The 18,614-nt window shown below is 35.0% G+C and overlaps 4 protein-coding genes across 6 annotated transcripts; 3 read left to right on the top strand and 1 right to left on the bottom strand.

Moving 5' to 3' along the window:
* Nucleotides 1–190: 190 nt before the first annotated feature.
* Nucleotides 191–768, top strand: LOC108861542 (uncharacterized). Its single transcript, XM_018635426.2, has one exon. The coding sequence runs from the start codon at nucleotides 267–269 to the stop codon at nucleotides 636–638; it is 372 nt and encodes a 123-aa protein (XP_018490928.1). The 5' UTR covers nucleotides 191–266; the 3' UTR covers nucleotides 639–768.
* A 2,544-nt stretch (nucleotides 769–3,312) lies between these two features.
* LOC108861543 (non-specific lipid-transfer protein 2) lies at nucleotides 3,313–3,863 on the top strand. Its single transcript, XM_018635427.2, has one exon. The coding sequence runs from the start codon at nucleotides 3,379–3,381 to the stop codon at nucleotides 3,670–3,672; it is 294 nt and encodes a 97-aa protein (XP_018490929.1). The 5' UTR covers nucleotides 3,313–3,378; the 3' UTR covers nucleotides 3,673–3,863.
* An 8,801-nt stretch (nucleotides 3,864–12,664) lies between these two features.
* On the top strand, nucleotides 12,665–15,554 carry LOC108833387 (uncharacterized). Of its 2 annotated transcripts, none has more exons than XM_018606811.2 (7): nucleotides 12,665–12,860; nucleotides 12,967–13,179; nucleotides 13,276–13,513; nucleotides 13,579–13,891; nucleotides 13,964–14,141; nucleotides 14,217–14,906; nucleotides 14,974–15,554. In XM_018606811.2, the coding sequence occupies exons 2-7, from the start codon at nucleotides 12,995–12,997 to the stop codon at nucleotides 15,452–15,454; spliced, it is 2,085 nt and encodes a 694-aa protein (XP_018462313.1). In that variant the 5' UTR covers nucleotides 12,665–12,860; nucleotides 12,967–12,994; the 3' UTR covers nucleotides 15,455–15,554. The 2 variants fall into 2 exon arrangements, with proteins under 2 accessions (XP_018462313.1, XP_018462314.1); XM_018606812.2 differs by having other exon boundaries at nucleotides 12,665–12,856.
* On the bottom strand, nucleotides 15,498–18,328 carry LOC108861545 (chorismate synthase, chloroplastic). 2 transcript variants are annotated; one of them, XM_018635430.2, is made up of 13 exons: nucleotides 18,022–18,326; nucleotides 17,724–17,877; nucleotides 17,560–17,636; nucleotides 17,413–17,471; nucleotides 17,189–17,272; nucleotides 16,978–17,070; nucleotides 16,802–16,882; nucleotides 16,595–16,726; nucleotides 16,405–16,507; nucleotides 16,240–16,334; nucleotides 16,086–16,151; nucleotides 15,917–16,001; nucleotides 15,498–15,830 (listed from the first exon to the last, which is right to left on the bottom strand). In XM_018635430.2, the coding sequence occupies exons 1-13, from the start codon at nucleotides 18,158–18,160 to the stop codon at nucleotides 15,664–15,666; spliced, it is 1,335 nt and encodes a 444-aa protein (XP_018490932.1). In that variant the 5' UTR covers nucleotides 18,161–18,326; the 3' UTR covers nucleotides 15,498–15,663. The 2 variants fall into 2 exon arrangements, with proteins under 2 accessions (XP_018490932.1, XP_018490933.2); XM_018635431.2 differs by lacking the exon at nucleotides 15,498–15,830 and having other exon boundaries at nucleotides 15,937–15,999; nucleotides 18,022–18,328.
* Nucleotides 18,329–18,614: the final 286 nt, after the last annotated feature.

Genomic DNA, 18,614 nt, shown 5'->3' on the forward strand with positions numbered 1-18,614 from the left:
CTTAAATGTATTTTTCTTAAGGGTTTCTTTTCTTAATGCATATCTTATAGACAGCTATTATTTATGTCAGCTAATTCGGCAGTATTTCCACGTAAACCGTCTGCAGTTTTATATAGTTTGTAAAGCGACAGAAGGACGCGTATTAAAACTACATAAATATATGTTGACAAAAACAAATTACAAAAATATATAAAAATGAAACACGTCTTTATTAAGAAATCGTTCATTAACATATAAAAACCATCAAGAATTTCTTCAAGAACGAGATGAACGACCGCAAAATTTTACTCCAAAGAGGAATGGAAGAAGAAAATCAAGCAAGGAAACCCATCTCCGCTTCGTCTACAAGGTCTCAAGTCGTAGTCGCAAACGCAAACGCAGCTGTAACTGGTCCGTCCGAAGTAGCTTTGAACGTTTGTTGCTTCTGCGTCTATTGTCCTCTTTGCGTTCTCTGGTGCTGCATCAAACAGCCTTGTACAATCGGATGGCGAGCTATCCTAAGAGTTAAACGCCAATTTAGCGGTTGTGGCGTTTGCGGCAGAAGCTTAAGCAGGAGGGTTAAAGCAGCAGATTATTCGTCGTTTTCGGATATTGATTCAGATGATGTGAATTGCAAAGCTCATAGTTGCCCAAAATGAAAAGGCTGATTATAAACTTTTAGTGACTTTCGTATATTTTTATTTTCCAAAATTTATCATGCCTTTTTCTTTAATTTGCGACTTGATTGTCTATAAACGTGGACGCAAAACGCTGGAGTTGACTTCTTAATGATGAGTTGATGAAAAAACTAGCTACTAAATTATTACGATAATTAAGCCTTTAGTCAAAAAAAAATATTACGACAATTTAAGTTTTAGAATATAATATGTTATCGTGCTGAATAAAAGATGTATTTTGTATGTACTTGGTAAAGTATAAAGTTTTCTCTTCTTTTTCTTTTAACAGAATAAAGGAATAAAGTAGTGATGTTGTGCCTTTTTCATCTTCAATTATTTTTGATGTTGCCTAGATTCCAGTCCGTCGCCCCGGTTCCATAAGAGTTACAGAAAGCAAGGGCGGGGTGCAATGAGGTAGTACGCATGACAAAATACCATGATAATAGGAGCCGAAAGCGATTTTTTCACTGAAATTACAATGACCGCTTAAGACAAAAAAGAGTAAACATTATTACCATTACCTCTGCAACGTCTTATCCAGACAATGAAGTCTTCTCGAGTATTTAGTCAAAAAATTAATTTATAAGGAGATTCAAAACATTTTTCTTGAAAATAAATTGAAATAAGAAAAATATAAATAATTATAAATCATGTAAGTTTAAATCTAATATAACTAACTTGTTTTTAATATAGATAACTGAATATATATTATAAGTCATGATTATCCATTAGTTAGAGTTTGGTAACATGTACTCAAATAATGTTTGTATTTTTAAGGTTGGAATTTGGAATATTGAACTTTTTTTGAACTTAAAAGTTGATATAAAAATGTTTAGTTTTGTATATATTAAACTTCTTATAAGTTGATTTAATTTATGTTTAATTATTTTTATTGCTATTTAATTAAACTATTTAATTTTAGGATTTAGATATCATAAATTTTTTAAAATTTTTATCAAAAAGTTATGGACTAACAGACTTCTTTAGAAGTCCTCTATATCGTATTGAAAATTTAGGGTTAATAGATTTCTGAAGAAGTCTACTAATGCATTAATTAACAAATTTCTGAAAAATTCAGTTAAAATTTAGTGCATAAATGACTTCTTTAGAATTCTAATGCACTAATAGACTTCTTAATAAGTCTTCTACTCTTTTTAATCTAATTAAAAAATTTATTTCCTTATATAGAAAACTTCTGAAGAAGTATGCTGTGAGTAGCTTTTTGGAGACATTTTCTTATCGTCACAAGAAATCTCGGAAGCGTCGCTAGAAGTCTCTTCTCAAAACCAGAGATTTGACCAAAATATCTGAAAAGATATAGGAGATTTATGTGGAAGTCTTCTGATGAAATTATTTTTATAGAAGTGGTTTAATTTGTTAATATTTATATGAAATGTTTATTATTTTTATCAATTGCAAAACTGATCGCAGCCTTCTTGTGACACCTCAAAGACTTTCTTGTGACATATGAAGAGTCTCCTTATAGTAGAGTCAAATTTTTGGTCAATTTCAAAATTAATCTCTCTAGGAATTTCTACTCGATTTCTCTGTAAATGTTCTAGGGATTTCTACTTGATTATTTTTGTTACAAAGAATAGTTAGCGGTCCTTTTACAGTCTATGAAAAGAATGACAAAATAGTCAGTTATAAAACTAGGCCTGAGAATTAAAATCCGAATCCACGATTCGATCCAGTATCTGCTCCAATTCGGTCTGAAAAACGGATATCCGGGTATACAAACCCTAGAGAGTATAAAGAGATTACAAGAAAAATAAATGATTAAGAGTTAAACCTAAAACAACATATCATCTCTAACTTACTCTATCTCTCTAAGAGATGCTATGAAAGCCTTTCTGGATGCTTGAGGCTCGTGCCTCCGAGAAACTTGGCTTAGAGATCCCTGTCGTGATCTCTCATTCTTTGTATTATCAGCATTTAACCTAATGGACTTTATCGATTAGGCCTATAGATTGTCCACGCATAACTTGCGCAACTCGGCCCAGCTGATGACTGTCGTGATCTCTCCGAGTTATTTTATGCCCAACAATAACGACTAGTAAATGTTACATGACTCACCACTCACCACTCGCCACTCACCACTCACCACTCACCACTCAGGCACTCACCACGAGGAATGATCTCAGTGCTTGACAATGTATGCGGGCCCATTTCTTTCGGTGTATGAATATGATTAGAATACAGAACATCATGATAGTGGGTAATCTTATTAGTGCCATACATCACATTGTTACAAGCTGTGTTTGAAATTGCGCTGCGTACTAAGTCGGGTGGTCGACCCGGGCTCAAAGAGTTAACGAAAAATCGAAGATTAGTCAGAGGGTACTCAAAAATTAATTGTAGATATATTTTCTTAGCTTTCAGTCAATGCACGAAATCTGATTAAACTAGTATATACCAAAATTTACAATGAAGTGAACTAAAGTTTATTTAACCATAAAAAATAAAAAATTAGCTAATGCTCCTCACATTTAATTCTGCTTTCCTAATGAACAAGGTATAACAACAATTGGTTTTTAAAATAAACCCTTTAAAATAAAACAAATTTGAGACCACTAAGCCCTGTTCCAAAAAAGAAAACGACCACTAAAAGCCTTAATCATACTTTCCTTCTCTATAAATAGAAGGGACTCTTGCTAGATACAGAGCATACTGATTTCTAAAAACAGAACAACCACAAACATAAAGAATCAAGAACCGGAAAATGGTGAAGGTGATGTGGGTTTCCGTTCTAGCTCTCGTGGCAGCGGTTCTCCTCGTGACGGTGGAAAAACTTCCGGTGGCCGAAGGAGTGACCTGCTCGGTGACGGAACTGTCTCCATGTTTGGCGGCGTTTATGTCATCTTCGTCACCGTCGGCGTCGTGCTGCGCCAAGCTGAGAGAGCAGAAGCCATGCCTTTGTGGGTACATGAGGAACCCTAGCCTCCGCCAATACGTTAGCTCCCCAAACGCAAAAAAAGTCTCCAACGATTGCAAGGTTGCTTCCCCAAACTGTTAATCATGATTAATAAGTGACAAGTTTACCTGATTATGAGTGTTAAGTTACAAGTAAAAGTGGGTCTTGTCCTCTTTCACTAGTGTTTAATATAATAATGGGTGATGATGATCATCATCATCATCATCATGCTTGAATGATATGTATGTTTCTGTCTTGTAAAACATGAAAAATATAGATTTTACCAAAACAAACATGAAGTAAGTATACTTGGCGAAAGACAACTGTCTTTTTATATAAAATGTTTCTGTAACACCCGTAACAAATACAAATGTAGTAACACACAAGAAACCAAAACATAAAATTCTATACACAAAAAGAACTACACAACTTTTGCTTGGTTAATTTTGTGCAAGAACATAGAGACAGATTACGAAAGAGCACCTTTAAACACACAAACTTCTTATGGCATTCACCAGAAGAGCGCGAGACAAAGATTCATCGTCATTTACACTCTCCTGTTTCGTTTTCGCTTGGGAGGTAATAATGATTCTTGATTCGTGTCCCTCGTCCAGTTTCACCACTACAGGCCTCGGTTTAGGATGTTCCGCCTCTCTCTTCGGATCAAGCAATATCTCGCTTGCTAAATCATCAGCCGGAGGATAATCGCTTCGTGTGCCGTTGCTATCCGGATCCTTAAGGTAGTACATGCCATGGATGAAGATAATCGCAGTGCTCAGCTAACAGAGATGAAGATGCTTCAGGTGGAAGAGATGTGGATGACGACGTCGAGGCTTCTTGCTGATCTCTGATTCTGAGTTTGAAGCTGATCTCGTCCGTGCATGAAACCGAATCCGATTCCACAGGTTTAAGAATATCTCTTCCAGGTCCCCGAGATTCTCTTCCAGCTCTAACCCATCCGGTACACATACTCTCTCTTGTGCACTTGCAGAAACGGGGCCGAGCTCTTCTGAGAACACATCTTCCATAGATGCTGTGACTCTACCAGTTTCTGCGTCATTGTTAACTTTCTCAGCTATCTCTTTCTTTACCATACCAATGAATCCTAAAACGTTCTTAGCTCTCTCCTGCACTTCAACATCATAGGCTCCAGATAACGGCCATACACCAATCTCAATCACATTCGCCAGTTTCAATATAGATTCATATGTGAAAGCCACCGTTGGTGTAGAGCCGGAACTGGATTCCTTGGCCGAAAAGTAAGACCCGAGACAGAAGAGAAGAACTTTGAAAACTGAGTTAAAACTGAGTTTATGTATACAGCTCTTATGCAAGGCGGCAAGAGATCAGTGCGTGGCTGTAGAAGCGCCTCCACGAGAGTTCATATGGATTCTTAGAGAACTCAACGTATTCACCTGAAACCCACGAAGCTGCGGATAACACCGGGTGCAAGAACAAGTTACCGAGCGATGCAGGATCAATCAGAAGCGCCCAAGAAACACGAACCAGCTGCGGTCTAGCATCTCTGACCCTCATACCAATATCAATCAACTGATGCTCATAACAGATCCTCGAGGCTTCGCTGGAACAGGTTGTTCATCACAGAATCGGAAGACGACAACATTCTGTTATGATTAGCTCGACAATGTATTTGAAAAGAAACAATCACACACTACTTCACTCGGACAGAGTCTTGTTGGAGTGGCGACAAGGAGGAGGAGCCCATATCTGGTAATACTTTGGATCATGCATGCCCAAGAAGGAAAAAAAGAATAGAAAGGAGTCTAAGGATGAAAAGCCCAATCAGGTTCAGCAAGAAGAAGCAAGCAACTTTTAACACACATGAGGTGAAAAAGTAATAATTAATGGTTGAGCTTCGGAATGATGCAATGAGATAGATAGATATTTAGGGAGACACTAGAAGTGAAGTGCCCACGGTTTTGGTAGCTAGTTTTATCACTTTGTCATCTATTTAAAACAATGTTTACAGAATTATCAAAGAATTTGAATACTTACTCTAGATCTCTCTCTTCCATTCTAAAATTATTCACCAAAGTCCAGAAAACAATACTTTGTTGTTTGTTCTTTAACCTCATCCTTATTTTCAACATCCAATCTGCCTTCACCAAGTCACTTCAAATCCTTCTCGCATTCTCCTCAACCAAGAGTACATATCAAGGTAACTCCTCATCACTTTACTTCCGCTTCTTAGTTCTTTACTTTGTTTGGTATAAGTGTAGATGCTGTTGATGCAACTGAACTTTGATAGTATATAGATTTTTAGTTTTTGGTTTTTGATTTTTGAATTTGCAGTAAATTTTAGTTTTTTTTTTAAATCATGAATAGTTGTTTTAGATTTTGGGTTTTCATTTTTTGCTTTTTGCTTTTAAAATTAATAAAATGATCTTTTTATATAAAAATAAACTGTTTATTCAGAAAAATAAATGGTTTATTCTGAAAAAAAAACAATTTATTCTGAAAAATAAAATGTTTACTCGGAAAAAAATAAATATAAAATACAATCATCTAAACATTCATAAACTTATTTAATATAATTATTTTAAATAATAAAATCAAGGTGTTCAAAACAAAATAATGTTAAAAATTAAATAAAAAACTGCAAAAAAATAAGTTATAATTCTCCGGACACAGAATAAAATAGCTGATAGCCTTGCACAGAGTGTCAGACAGCAATCGTCATTTGTAGTTCATATAGATATCAAACTATCAGTGTGGTTTGCAGAATCTTAATTGAATCTATTTTTGTTGATGTCAAAAAAATTATAATTATCGTGAATCCATAACGATGGAAAAATTTAATCACGGATGTTTTCCATATAGTATGCATGAGTGTTATCAACAATATATATATATATATATATATATATATATATATATATATATATATATAATTTTATAATAACTAATTTCGAAATAATTAAATTTTCTTTATTGATAAATTTAAAATATTATAGGAGTTATTTTGTTTACATCAGTTTATTATTAGATAAAAATTACATTTAAATATTATAATAGTTATACTACAATTAAGCTTAGTTACGATTAGCAGATGTAATTTATAATATTAAATAAAAATGTGACTATCAATTTATTATTGGATAAAATATTATTCAAATATTGTTATAGTGTTAGTAAAAGCTGTGATAGTAAGAATGACTTTAAAATGCCTTATGTAGATGTGCTCAATAATTATTACTAGCAATAGAAAATGCAGTGGGTTACGTGTATCTATTATTATGATAGTAAAGTTTTTCAGGTACACTGGAATCTGAAAATGAAAACAGAGCCGATGGATTACTTGACTCCATCTGAGAAAAGAATCCTGCGAGAAAAGCAGTGAAACCATCTACAAAGGCTAAGGAGATGCATTGGCAACACACAAGCCGTGGACGGGGGAGCCGAGGCCGTGGGAATCGAGGTAGATGTGGTTAGATTTTTCTGGTTACGATCATTTTTTTCAATAGGAAAGTATTATCTTATTGTTGTTATGGTTCATTTTATATGTTCCATTTACTTTTGTAATCGGTTTTTAAAACACTGCATGACTTTGGTTATGACAAAATGAATAATATGGTTACGTTAAAAAAAAGTTTTTCAGGTATTATCAATACCATGATATACGTAAGTTATATTTTTGATAATAGATAAATGTAAAAAAATTCTAGCAAGAAAACTAGAAAAAACTAGTTTTTAGTTTTAGTTTAGAAATTGACGGTTATTTTAAAACTAGTTTTCCCTAAATTTTAAGAAAACCATTTTCCGAAAGGCTTGATCGGATGAGAAATAATTTTTAGAAAAACAAAAACTATTCTAAAAAGGGTGAATTTGCTGTATAATCATAGTGGAGACAAAAATGAAGAATATAGCCATGTCTTGAACATTGTGTCACTTTGCTACACAATAAGACAATATAGTCCTTCACATCGCGTGACTGTGTGTACATCACACGCTTCAACAATACTATTCTATTTATATCGTCAATATAGTATAGATTATTTCAAACGTAAATGTAATAATAGAGAATAAATTATTTTCTTTAGTATATTTATTTCAAACCTTAAATCAAACTATATACCTTAAAGTCAAACTCTAAACCCTAAACCCAAATCCTAAATCTTAAACCCAAATCCTAAACCCTAAAACCAAACCATATATCCTAAATTCAAACTCTAAACTCAATCCTAAACCCAAATTCTTAACCCAAACCGTAAACCATAACGGAGCTACCTAAACCCTAAACCCTAAACCCAAACTCTAAACCCTAAACCCAGACCCTAAACATAATTTCTTAACCCAAACCGTAGACCCAAACGGAGCTACCTAAATCCTAAATCCCTCTAAACTCAAATTCTAAACCCTAAACCCAAACCGTAAACCCTTAACCCAAACCCTAAATCCAAATTGTAAAACCAAACCATCGTCCATAACGGAACTATCTAAACCTTAACCTTGAAGGTCTAAACCCAAATTGTAGACCCTAAATCCAAACCCAAACCGTAGTTACTATATTGGTGAATGGGAAAAGGAGTAAAATGGAGAGATCAGGAGCTGCATGGGAGGAGGAATGAGAAAAGATAAAAGTATGAAGGAAATGAAGGAGGAATGGAGAGAGAGGCAGAGAGAGAACGAGGAAGGGAGGAGAGAAGTGAAAGAATATGAGAGAGTGTAAATGTGAAAGCGACATAGGAAAAAGCTATACTATTTTGATAAATAGATTAGTATACCATAATGTAATGTTTATTCAAATATTGTATGAAAGCTACATAAATTGTTAATACAAACATGTATGTGAATTTTCATTAACTTAGAGCATTCATTCAACACAATTGCAAAATAATACTCTTTATAAAGTATGAAAGAGAGAGAGAGAGAGAAGGAGGGAAGGAGGGAGTGAGGGAGGATGTATAATTACAAATCTATCCTATATTTCTTAAATAGAGTAGAATACAACAATCTATTATTTGAATAGAAAGTGAGAGAGAAAGAAAAAAAGAAAAAAAAGAGACACATAGAAAGTAGGAATGAGGAAGAGGAATAGAGATAGAAATTGAAAAAATTAAATAAAGGAAAAAATACATCAAATACATTTTGTATAATTTCAGTTCTATTCTATGTCTCGTAAATAGAATAGACAAATATTTTATTATAACTGTATATATACAATTTGTAAATATATGTTAGTTTTACAAAATTCAAAACATTTTGTATGCAGAAAAAAAATTATGATTTTTATAAGTAATTAAGAAACTCAAATAAGTAATTTTTAAATTTATAAATTTCATTAAAAGAATGAAGTGAAAGTAAGAAATGACAATATAGAAATTAATTCATAAATATCATAGCCTAAAGTGTTCTATGGTTATACTATCGATATAATTCCTATTATGTATATGAGTCCAAATTTCCACCAGAAACAATCAATCTTTATGAGATTGTCTTAAACAACTCATTTGGTGTGCTTCAAAATGAAAATGTGTCTGTGTCTAAGACGTTTGATTTGTCAGGTTATGAAAACATTAATGTTCTTATAGCACGAGAAAGGTCTCGTGGAGGAAGACCTTTCAAACCAACCCAAAAGATGCAAGAAATGGAATGGACTCAAGTGGGTGGTCGTCGTACTCGTGGTCGAGGTGGCCGTTCTGGTCGTGGTCATCATTACTAGTGTGTTAGCTAGTTTTATGTCACTTTTACCTAGTCCCCATCTCTACTTCTCTTTTGCTTATTTCCATGTGTGGGAGCTCATGTGGCTGTCCTTCTCTTTTTAACGCTTTCTCAAACTATATGATCTAAAAAGTCATATCCTTGTAATTTTTTTATCTGCATTTTAATTGAAAGCCCTTTTTCAAAAAAAAAAACAATCAATCTTTATTTGTGTCAAAACGTTGTTAGGACATACACGAAATATTCATAATAAAACGTGGTTTTTTTTCGCCACAAATGCATCGTGGCCAAATCGTGGCTTTTCGGCTACAGTAAGACACAATTTGGAATGGCTAAGAACATATAACTATGTTTTTTGTAGCGTTCATTACTGAATCTTTATATAACCACGAAATTTGGCATATAGTCGAAATAAACTGTAGCTATAGCCGATTATTTTTTTTGTGAATAAACAGTTACAAATTATTTAGGTAGTCTTTATGCACATAATGTTATTATTCCCTTCTTAAGATCCAATATGAATGAAAAAAAAGATCCAATGTGAAATGAAATTATATCCATATTTTCAACATTAAATTCAGATGAAATTTTTATTTGTCTTTGTAGTTTAGATCAGATTTTATGTCTTTCATTTTATGTTTATTGTCTGAGAAATTTTAGGTGAAAATAAAATAATAAAATGTATATTTTGTAGATTAAAATTGTGAAACTTGTAAAATTTTAAAATTTAGAAGAAATACGCATGGAGTAAAAGAAAACTAAATTAAGAAAATGATGTTTTGAGCATACTTGTTTCATATATTTTAGAAATAATATGAGTTTGGTTATAAAAAAAGTTCAGTAATATTTTAGTATAAGATATTTGTCAATTTTAGGATCTTTTAAGAGATTGATAATGTATTTAAACCCACTTGGACCGCTCTCTGTCAATTATTTATGATGGATGTATTAGTGTAATTGCACTGTGACAGTGAAAAATGGGTCGAATTACGGAAACTGAATAATTCATATGTGCACTGTACGATTTCTTTTTGGTAAAACTAAAAAAGGTATTTGCATGGCCATAAACTCAAAATAAAAGAGGTCGTATTTAAGAAAACGATAAATCATGTCACTGGTTAAGAAAATGTTACATGAATCACGAATATCCACTAATTTTTTTTATCTTGCGTTTATTTTTAAAACGAAAAAGTGTATTTGTATTTTGATTAAAAGGACTCATATTTAAGAAAAAAGAAGAGCTATTTGGAAAATTAACTCAAAACTCAAAGTCATATACAAAACTAACTTATGATTTTTTGAAAATTTTATTTACTTTATTCATTTTGAAAGTTCAGATTATTTACGAAAACGCAACTAATTTTTTTTCTTCTCGAAATTGGTTTTTTTACTCTCTCAATTTCATCATCTTCAAATATTTACAAGATTGTCATTGTCATCAATACACCAAGCACTATGAATAACCAATTTAAAGTCTTAATGCACCTAAAATCGAATTACACTATTTTTTTCTTATTTCTTATGAACTAAAACAACATTTTCTTCCATTTTCTCTTTATATTCATCTAGAAAAATCTAAGATTCTGATTCTAATTTTTTATGGTTCATAGAGCCATTCAAAATTACGATTTTTGGTGGGTCACTTTTGTTTGAATTTCTGGGTATTTGGAGAAGATTTATGTGTGTTAAAGGAAGTTATCTCACTGATTGAAACTATGAAATCAGTTTATTCCAGATCTATTCGTCAGTAGAAGACTTACATGAAAGTCGTCTGGCCAATACATAGGTTATTTTTGCAATTGACTTTTATATGTGTTTTTTAAGAGACGACTTATCTGGAAATCGTCCAACTTTCTTTGTAAACAAAAAATCTCGAAAATATCTGCGACGGTTTTTCCATAAATCATCTAGAGTAAGCAGATTAGTTTTTGCATTTGACCCAATTGTGTCAAAATTTTGACTTTTTCTAGAAGACTTATAAATAAATTGTCCGAAAGAAAAATGAAACTTTAATATTTTATTATAATTAGACGATTTCCTTGTAAGTCGTTTCATATTATTTTTGCAATTGAAAAATAAAAACTAAATATTTAATTTCTTTCACACTATTTATTTGTATGTCGTCCGTCAGACAACTTTCACGGAAATCCACTGTTATTGATAAATTACAAATCCAATGTTATTTATATTGTCAAAACGTCCTAAAATCCACTGTTATTGAACAAAATTTAAATTAGATATTTTAGAGTTCTTTAAGTGTTTTTAGAGTATTTGAGGAGAATTCCTTAGTTATAAAAGTAAAAATCAAAATTTTACTGTTTTAGATGAGATTTTAGAGTGTTTTAATAAAAATTACACCAATTTTTTTATTTCCATGCAATTAAATAGATATTCATTAAAAACCAAATTACTTCAAATTTCAGATTTAATATACTCCTTAATCGTTTTCGGACCAGTTTTTCTACCTGATGAATTGTTGTAGCAGGTGGCAGAGGTAAATAAATTTTTATTATTAAAGAGGCCATATTCAAGAAAACGCCATAGCATGTCTTGATTAATAAAATGTTGCATGAATCACGTATATCTTGGGGTTTGATCATAAATCAAAGTTCCTTGAACAAATTCAATGGATATTTGTGAGCAAAAAATGTATCTACAAGGGAATCTTCAACCTGAAACCAAATTTGACATAATGGAAGTTGAAAAACAAAAACTTTAAAAACACCTAAACTAAATAAAAACTAGTCTATTAAACATAAAATTGATAAAATAACAATAAAATATTAAATCAAACATGAAAATAAACATCATTTATAAATAATATATATTACTTTATAGAGAGTAGATTTATTATTTCAATGAACAAATTGTAAAGTATTTATTTATAACTAAATATTTTGTAGATTTGTAGATTTGTTAATATATATTACCTTATAGAGAGTAGATTTGTAAATTTGTTATTTCAATGAACAAACAAGAATTTTAAATTTTTTAATATTTATTATTATATATCATATTACTAAAAATATTGAATTTAATAATTGAAATACTTATTTATATTTCAAAATATTTATATTAACTATTAGTTTTAGATTTTTTGAATTATCCGTTTAGATTCGGTTAATAATATTTCGGATTCAGATATTTTTTTATCATTCTACAAAAACTATTTGGATATTTTTACATTTTAAATTAGATAACGGATCAGGTTTTTTCGTTCGGGTTCGATTTGGATTTCGGATTAAAATCTGTCTTAGTTGAATGACAAACGGTCGCGAATCCAAATAAATACACGTGTACGAATAAGACTGCAGGTTGTTGAAGGTCGTTTGATCTATCAGCTCCGCCGATGTAGATGACGTGGTTTAGTGTTTGTAACTTATAGAGAGGCACGTGTGGCTGACGTGGTACTGGTCGACGTATCTTCTTATCATCTCCTCGAACAAAAAAAGAGACAAGAACCGATTGGGAAAGAATCTTACCGTCTCACTTTCCCCGCTTCTGTTTGTCTGATAAACCCCCAAATCAAGTCAGGATCTCCAGAAAGAAGAGCTCATACACCCTAAACTTTGATTAAATAAGCTTGAAGTTAGCTAACTTCTGGGTGGGTTCGTTGAGAAAACACCTTCTTCTTCAAACTTCAAATAAATAAATACAAATGATCAAAAATAACATTGTGTTCCTAAGAAAGTAAGGTTTTTTGCCTAATTGTAGGTGTTTGGAGACAAATAATCTTGTAAGTATGACGAGCAAAACACGGGATGTTCTAGAAGGTCTGGTAAAAGATACTTCTCTCAATTGGTTGCTCGGGAAGAAAACTTCTCTCGATGATGAAATTGCTGAGATCGAGAATTCTCCTTCCGCTGGATCGAACTGGATACCTGAGCTTTCTCCAGTCGCAAACGTCGTTATCCGCAGGTGTTCAAAGTAAGATTTTGATTTTTTTTGATTTTGTATGTCAAATTCTAGAAAAGAAGTCTGCTTTTTGGTTTTAGTGATGGGGAGAGACATTCGATGATGCAGAATACTTGGTGTTTCAGTTAACGAGCTGCAAGATATTTTCAGACAAGAGGCGTCTGGATCCGTGAAGCAGCCTTCAATGTTTCCGCGAAACTTTCTAGAGTACTGCTGTTTCAGGGCACTTGCTCTCTCTGTTGGAGTCACAGGTCATCTAAGTGACAAAACGTTTCGGCGTTTAACTTTTGACATGATGGTTGCTTGGGAGGTCCCTTCTGCTTCTACTAGCCAGTCATTACTCAGTGTAAGCCGCCCCACTCTTTTTTTTTTGATCTCTTGTGTTTGCCTGATTGATCATGATGGAAGCAGGTTGATGGGGATCCAACTGTCGGTTTAGAAGCCTTCTCTCGGATCGCTCCAGCGGTTCCGGTAATAGCTGATGTCATCATATGCGAAAATTTGTTTGGGGTGCTGGCTTCTTCAGATGGTGGTGTTCGGCTTCGTTTCTCTGTTTATGACAAGTACTTGTGTGGACTCGAGAGAGCGATAAAGAAGATGAAGAGCCAGTCAGAGTCATCTCTGCTCTCCGGTGTTCGATCAAAAGGAGAAAAGATTCTTGAGATTGACGGGACTGTTACTACACAACCAGTTCTTGAACATATTGGAATGTCTACATGGCCAGGTTAATGTGTATATGTTTATTATGTGCGCAGATCAAAGAGTGGTAACAATAATGTTTATTATATGCATGCAGGTCGGTTGATTCTGACTGACCATACTCTCTATTTTGAGGCTATAAAGGTTGTCTCCTTCGACACGCCAAAGCGTTACAGCCTATCTGAAGATCTGAAACAAGTCGTTAAACCCGAACTAACCGGTCCTTGGGGGACTCGGCTTTTCGATAAGGCCGTCTCTTACAAATCTGTTTCCTTGTAAGCAACGACTCATCCACGTCATTTGTATCAGTTTCTTACCTGACTTGTTTTTCAATGGCTCTTGTTATGTAGACCAGAGCCAGTAGTAATGGAGTTCCCGGAGCTCAAGGGCCACACACGGCGAGATTACTGGCTAGCCATAATCCGAGAGGTGTTGTATGTTCACAGGTACATGAACAAGTTCAAGATCATCACCGGTGTGGCAAAAGATGAAGCCATCTCTAAAGCTGTGCTCGGCGTTTTGCGCGTGCAAGCCATTCAAGAACTCGGTTTAACAAACCCAGTGCGTTACGAGAACCTTCTCCCCTTCAATCTCTGTGATCAGCTTCCTGGTGGAGATCATATTCTCGAGACGCTTGCAGAGATGTCTAGCTCGAGAGCGCTTGACCGGACAAACAAACCCAAAGAAGGGGCACTGTACTCTATCTCAGCCTCAGATATGGTCTCTCAGTTAGGTTTGGTGTTTGGATCGAGTCCAAGGAGTAGTAGTAGTAGTCTTGTGGTAGGCGAAGTTGTGGTTGGAGATGTGAATCCGTTGGAGAAAGCAGTTAAGCAATCAAGAAAGAACTACGAGAAAGTTGTGCTCGCTCAAGAGACTGTTAATGGAGTCAAAGTTGATGGAATCGACACCAATTTAGCTGTGATGAAGGAGTTGCTACTTCCGGTAATGGAAATTGGGAACTGGCTCTTGTCGTTAGCGTATTGGGACGATCCATTGAAGTCTTTTGTCTTCTGTCTCTTATCAACGTTCATAATTTATAGGTAAAATATACTTTAGTTTTGGTTTTGTTTGTTAAGTTTAGTCTGAAATCTTTTTTTCTTGGTTTAGGGGATGGATTGGTTATGTTTTGGCGTTTGCGTCTCTCTTCATAGCGGGTTTCATAGTTCTCACAAGATGTTTCAGCAAAGGACAGAAAGTAATGATGGAGCTGAGAGTTGTGGCGCCTCCTCCTATGAACACAATGGAACAGCTTTTAGCAGTTCAAAACGCTATTTCTCAGCTAGAACAGTTAGTCCAGGATGCAAACATTGTTCTCCTCAAGCTCCGAGCTTTATTACTGTCTCTTTCCCCACAGGCGAGTGAGAAGTTTGCGGTCGCGATAGTGGTCGCTACGACTATGATGGTGCTGCTGTCTTGGAACATCTTGATCATGGTGGTGTTTCTTGAGCTGTTCACGAGATATTCGCCTCCACGTAGAGCAAGCACAGAGAGACTGATGCGGCGGCTTAGAGAGTGGTGGTTCAGCATTCCTGCTGCTCCTGTGATTCTCCAACAACAGAACAAAGACGATAACAAGAAAACCAAGTAGAGAGAATCAACTGTGTGTTTTCACATGTGCAAAAAGTGTGTCGTTTAATAATAACGATTGTAAATATTATAGAGAAAGAGTGCTAAAATAGTGGTAAAAATCATCTTACAAAAATTAACCATTTTTATTCATAGTAATAATAATCACACAACAAAAGTGAAAGCCTCTCTTTGGTCTCATCCACTCTAAAATCTTCTTTCGAGTTGAGCTTACAACGCAGCAGCATTTTGCGGCTGCTCAAGCTCGACAGGAGGAGAAGCTGTCCGGAGAGGTTCCTGCAGCTCTGGATTTATAGGAAACAGATGGCACTGCGCGTATTGCGCCATCAATTGATCCACAAGAACTAAGGCCACCATTGCTTCCACCATCGGCACAGCTGCAACAAAAAACCAAAATCAATATTACTGAGGGAGTGGTCCAACGTAAAATCAATTCAATGGTTTCAGGTTTATATTAGCAAACCTCGTGGAACAACACAGGGATCATGACGTCCACGCGCAATCATCTCTGTTTCTTGCTTGTCTCTGGTTACAGTGTTCTGCTTTCTCTGCACATTGGAAAGAGAAGGCCAATGTGTTAATTAATGATCATCATTCAAACAAACATGTTATTGTTTTCATCACAAACTTACTCCGATTGTAGATGTTGGCTTGAAGGCTACTCTCATGTTTATTATCTCACCGTTTGATATCCCTCCCTACGCAAATCAACCAATATTATCAGCAATCTCTCAAGAGAAAAAAGTAGTTCATTGACACATAGAAACACAAGACACAACAACCAACCTGAATTCCACCGGATCGGTTTGTTTTTGTTCGTATTCTTCCGTTCTCATCGGTATAGAACTCATCATTGTGTTCAAGACCAGTCAGAAACGTACCTACGCGTTCATGATTCTTTAGGTTTTTCACTTAACTGAATAAGAGCAAAGTTCAACTTTATATATTTACCAGAGAAGCCACTGCCAAACTCAAAGCCCTTTGTTGCAGGTAACGACATACAAGCTTTTGCCAGTTCTGCTTCAAGTTTATCGAACACCGGCGTACCAAGCCCCTGCCACATAATAGCTTTTTAATGATCATCAGTCGCTCAAGTTAATGAAATCAAACGGCAGATTTCAATGGAAAAGTGAGTTCATACACGTGGAGCATTACGAACGATGCAGGTCACAACACCACCAACAGAGTTCCCTTTAGTCCTGACAGCATCAATGGCAGCTATCATCTTCTCTGCGTACTCTGGATTGGGGCACCTGACAATGTTATTTTCTATCTGCAAGACATACAAAAAATGAGGTTAAGAACCTTGATAGCAGCTTAGGAAAATGATAGTGTATGAAAGTGGCACCTGTTCGAGTGTCAGATTCTCGTGGTCTACCAAATCCTCTGGAAGTACAACTTGGTGGACTTGCGAGACATAGGCAAGAATCTGGAGAAACAAGAGAAAGACATAAGACAATCATAACCTAAGCAAACTTGAATTGGGTCAATAAGTCAAGACTCAAAACCGGAAAGTAAACACACCTCAGTTCCTGCAAATTGCTTCAAGATTTTCTTGGCTAAAGCTCCAGGAGCAACTCTTCCTATGGTCTCTCTAGCTGATGATCTCCCACCACCCTTTAAAAAAATGAAACTTAAACGTCAGTTAAGCCGAGAGTGATGCCTTCAAACTACAATTAAACAAAACCTTACCAAAAAAAAAGTGTAACATAAAAGTAATTAAAATGAAAAGTACCTGTACTGATCTGACACCATACTTCATGTCATAAGTAGCATCAGCATGAGATGGCCTATAGGCAACTGACATCTCACTGTAATCCTGAAAATTCAATGAGTCTCTCAGAGATTAATATCTCCAAGCTTTCTGTCTATTCGATTCTGCTTTAGGCACAAACATAAGTAAAAAAAAAACAAACTGTTGTCATTCCTAATATATGCATAGAGATGTGAGAAGCTTACAAGTCCTCTCTGATCAGTGTTTGGCACAAAGACATGGATAGGTGTTCCCGTCGTCATTCCTGCATTTTATCACGGACACGGATGCCAGCAAGTAAGAAACAAGGGTATGAAACCAAACTCAAATCAGTGAAAAGCAAGCAAGCACACCTTCGGAGACACCAGAAGATATCCGGCAAGTATCAGTCTCTTTTCTAGGAGTCGTGATCCGGCTCTGACCGGGTCTCCTGATAAATAAAGCAAACCCAAAATGGATCATTTTTCAGAAACATAGATGGGAGTCCGGAAACAAAGAGCCATTCTTTCTTCCTCACCTCCTATCAAGATCAAATTGCAAATCAGATTCAGAGAGGGGAATCCGAGGAGGACACCCGTCGATGATACAGCCAACGCCTCCTCCATGAGATTCTCCAAAGGTGGAAACTCGAAAGTGAGTCCCGTATGAGCTTCCACTAGCTTTTATTATCTCTGCCAAAAAACTCATAAAGGTTATTACTTTCTATCTCTCCTTGCTGTTCTAATGGAATGTGACATCAATTTTTGTAATAAAAGCGATGTGGGTTTCCCTAAAAGGTTCAAACTTTCGTTGAAAACAGAGAGAAAACTACTCACGGAGGTTCTTCTTGGATTGGGTTCGGATTGAGATCTGAACCGCGGGAGAGGAGAGACGACGGAGGTCCGGAGACAGAGGAGAAGAAGAGCCTGGTTTGGTGGATCCGAGAATGGATTTGGAGGTGAGAGAAGACGCCATGATCAGGATCAAAGCAGGAGACAGAGAGAGAGAAAGGTTTAAAAGGAGGAGAAATGGAGTTGGTGAGAGGGGTGGGTTGGTGGCTAATGACTCGAAAGTATTGTAATGGCTTTTTTTCTTTCTTTTGTGGTCTTCTTCCCTCTGCAAATCCAATCCTCCACCTACCAACACTAACCCAGACGACATGAACCAAACCCCATTAAAAAAACAATTTTTTTTCTTTTTGTTAAAAACTCAAAATTGAATCAAATCTGAAACCGAACTGAATCAGACCATGATAAGTTTTGGTTATGTTCGGTTCTGGTTTATTTTCCAACTCAAGAGAAAATTACAACTTATCAAAAAAAAAAATCTCAGCTTGATCAAAAAAAATCTCAGCTAATAAATTTCATTCCAAATTATGTTTTTAGGATTATCATCTTAGGTGATGTTCGTTTGTTCATCTGGGTGATCC

The sequence above is a fragment of the Raphanus sativus genome, chromosome 5 (genome assembly GCF_000801105.2).
Source record: "Raphanus sativus cultivar WK10039 chromosome 5, ASM80110v3, whole genome shotgun sequence".
In the NCBI taxonomy this organism is placed as follows: Eukaryota; Viridiplantae; Streptophyta; class Magnoliopsida; order Brassicales; family Brassicaceae; genus Raphanus; species Raphanus sativus.

Excerpts from the sequence above, each read along its gene's own strand:
- LOC108861542 (XM_018635426.2), top strand. The coding sequence starts at position 267 with ATGAACGACCGCAAAATTTTACTCCAAAGAGGAATGGAAGAAGAAAAT.
- LOC108861543 (XM_018635427.2), top strand. The coding sequence starts at position 3,379 with ATGGTGAAGGTGATGTGGGTTTCCGTTCTAGCTCTCGTGGCAGCGGTT.
- LOC108833387 (XM_018606811.2), top strand. The coding sequence starts at position 12,995 with ATGACGAGCAAAACACGGGATGTTCTAGAAGGTCTGGTAAAAGATACT. Across the intron at positions 13,514-13,578 it reads CTAGCCAGTCATTACTCAGT|GTTGATGGGGATCCAACTGT; the intron begins GTAAGCCGCCCC and ends TGATGGAAGCAG. Across the intron at positions 14,142-14,216 it reads TCTTACAAATCTGTTTCCTT|ACCAGAGCCAGTAGTAATGG; the intron begins GTAAGCAACGAC and ends CTTGTTATGTAG.
- LOC108861545 (XM_018635430.2), bottom strand. The coding sequence starts at position 18,160 with ATGGCGTCTTCTCTCACCTCCAAATCCATTCTCGGATCCACCAAACCA. Across the intron at positions 17,878-18,021 it reads CCAATCCAAGAAGAACCTCC|AGATAATAAAAGCTAGTGGA; the intron begins GTGAGTAGTTTT and ends GTTTTTTGGCAG. Across the intron at positions 17,071-17,188 it reads ATGGTGTCAGATCAGTACAG|GGTGGTGGGAGATCATCAGC; the intron begins GTACTTTTCATT and ends ATTTTTTTAAAG.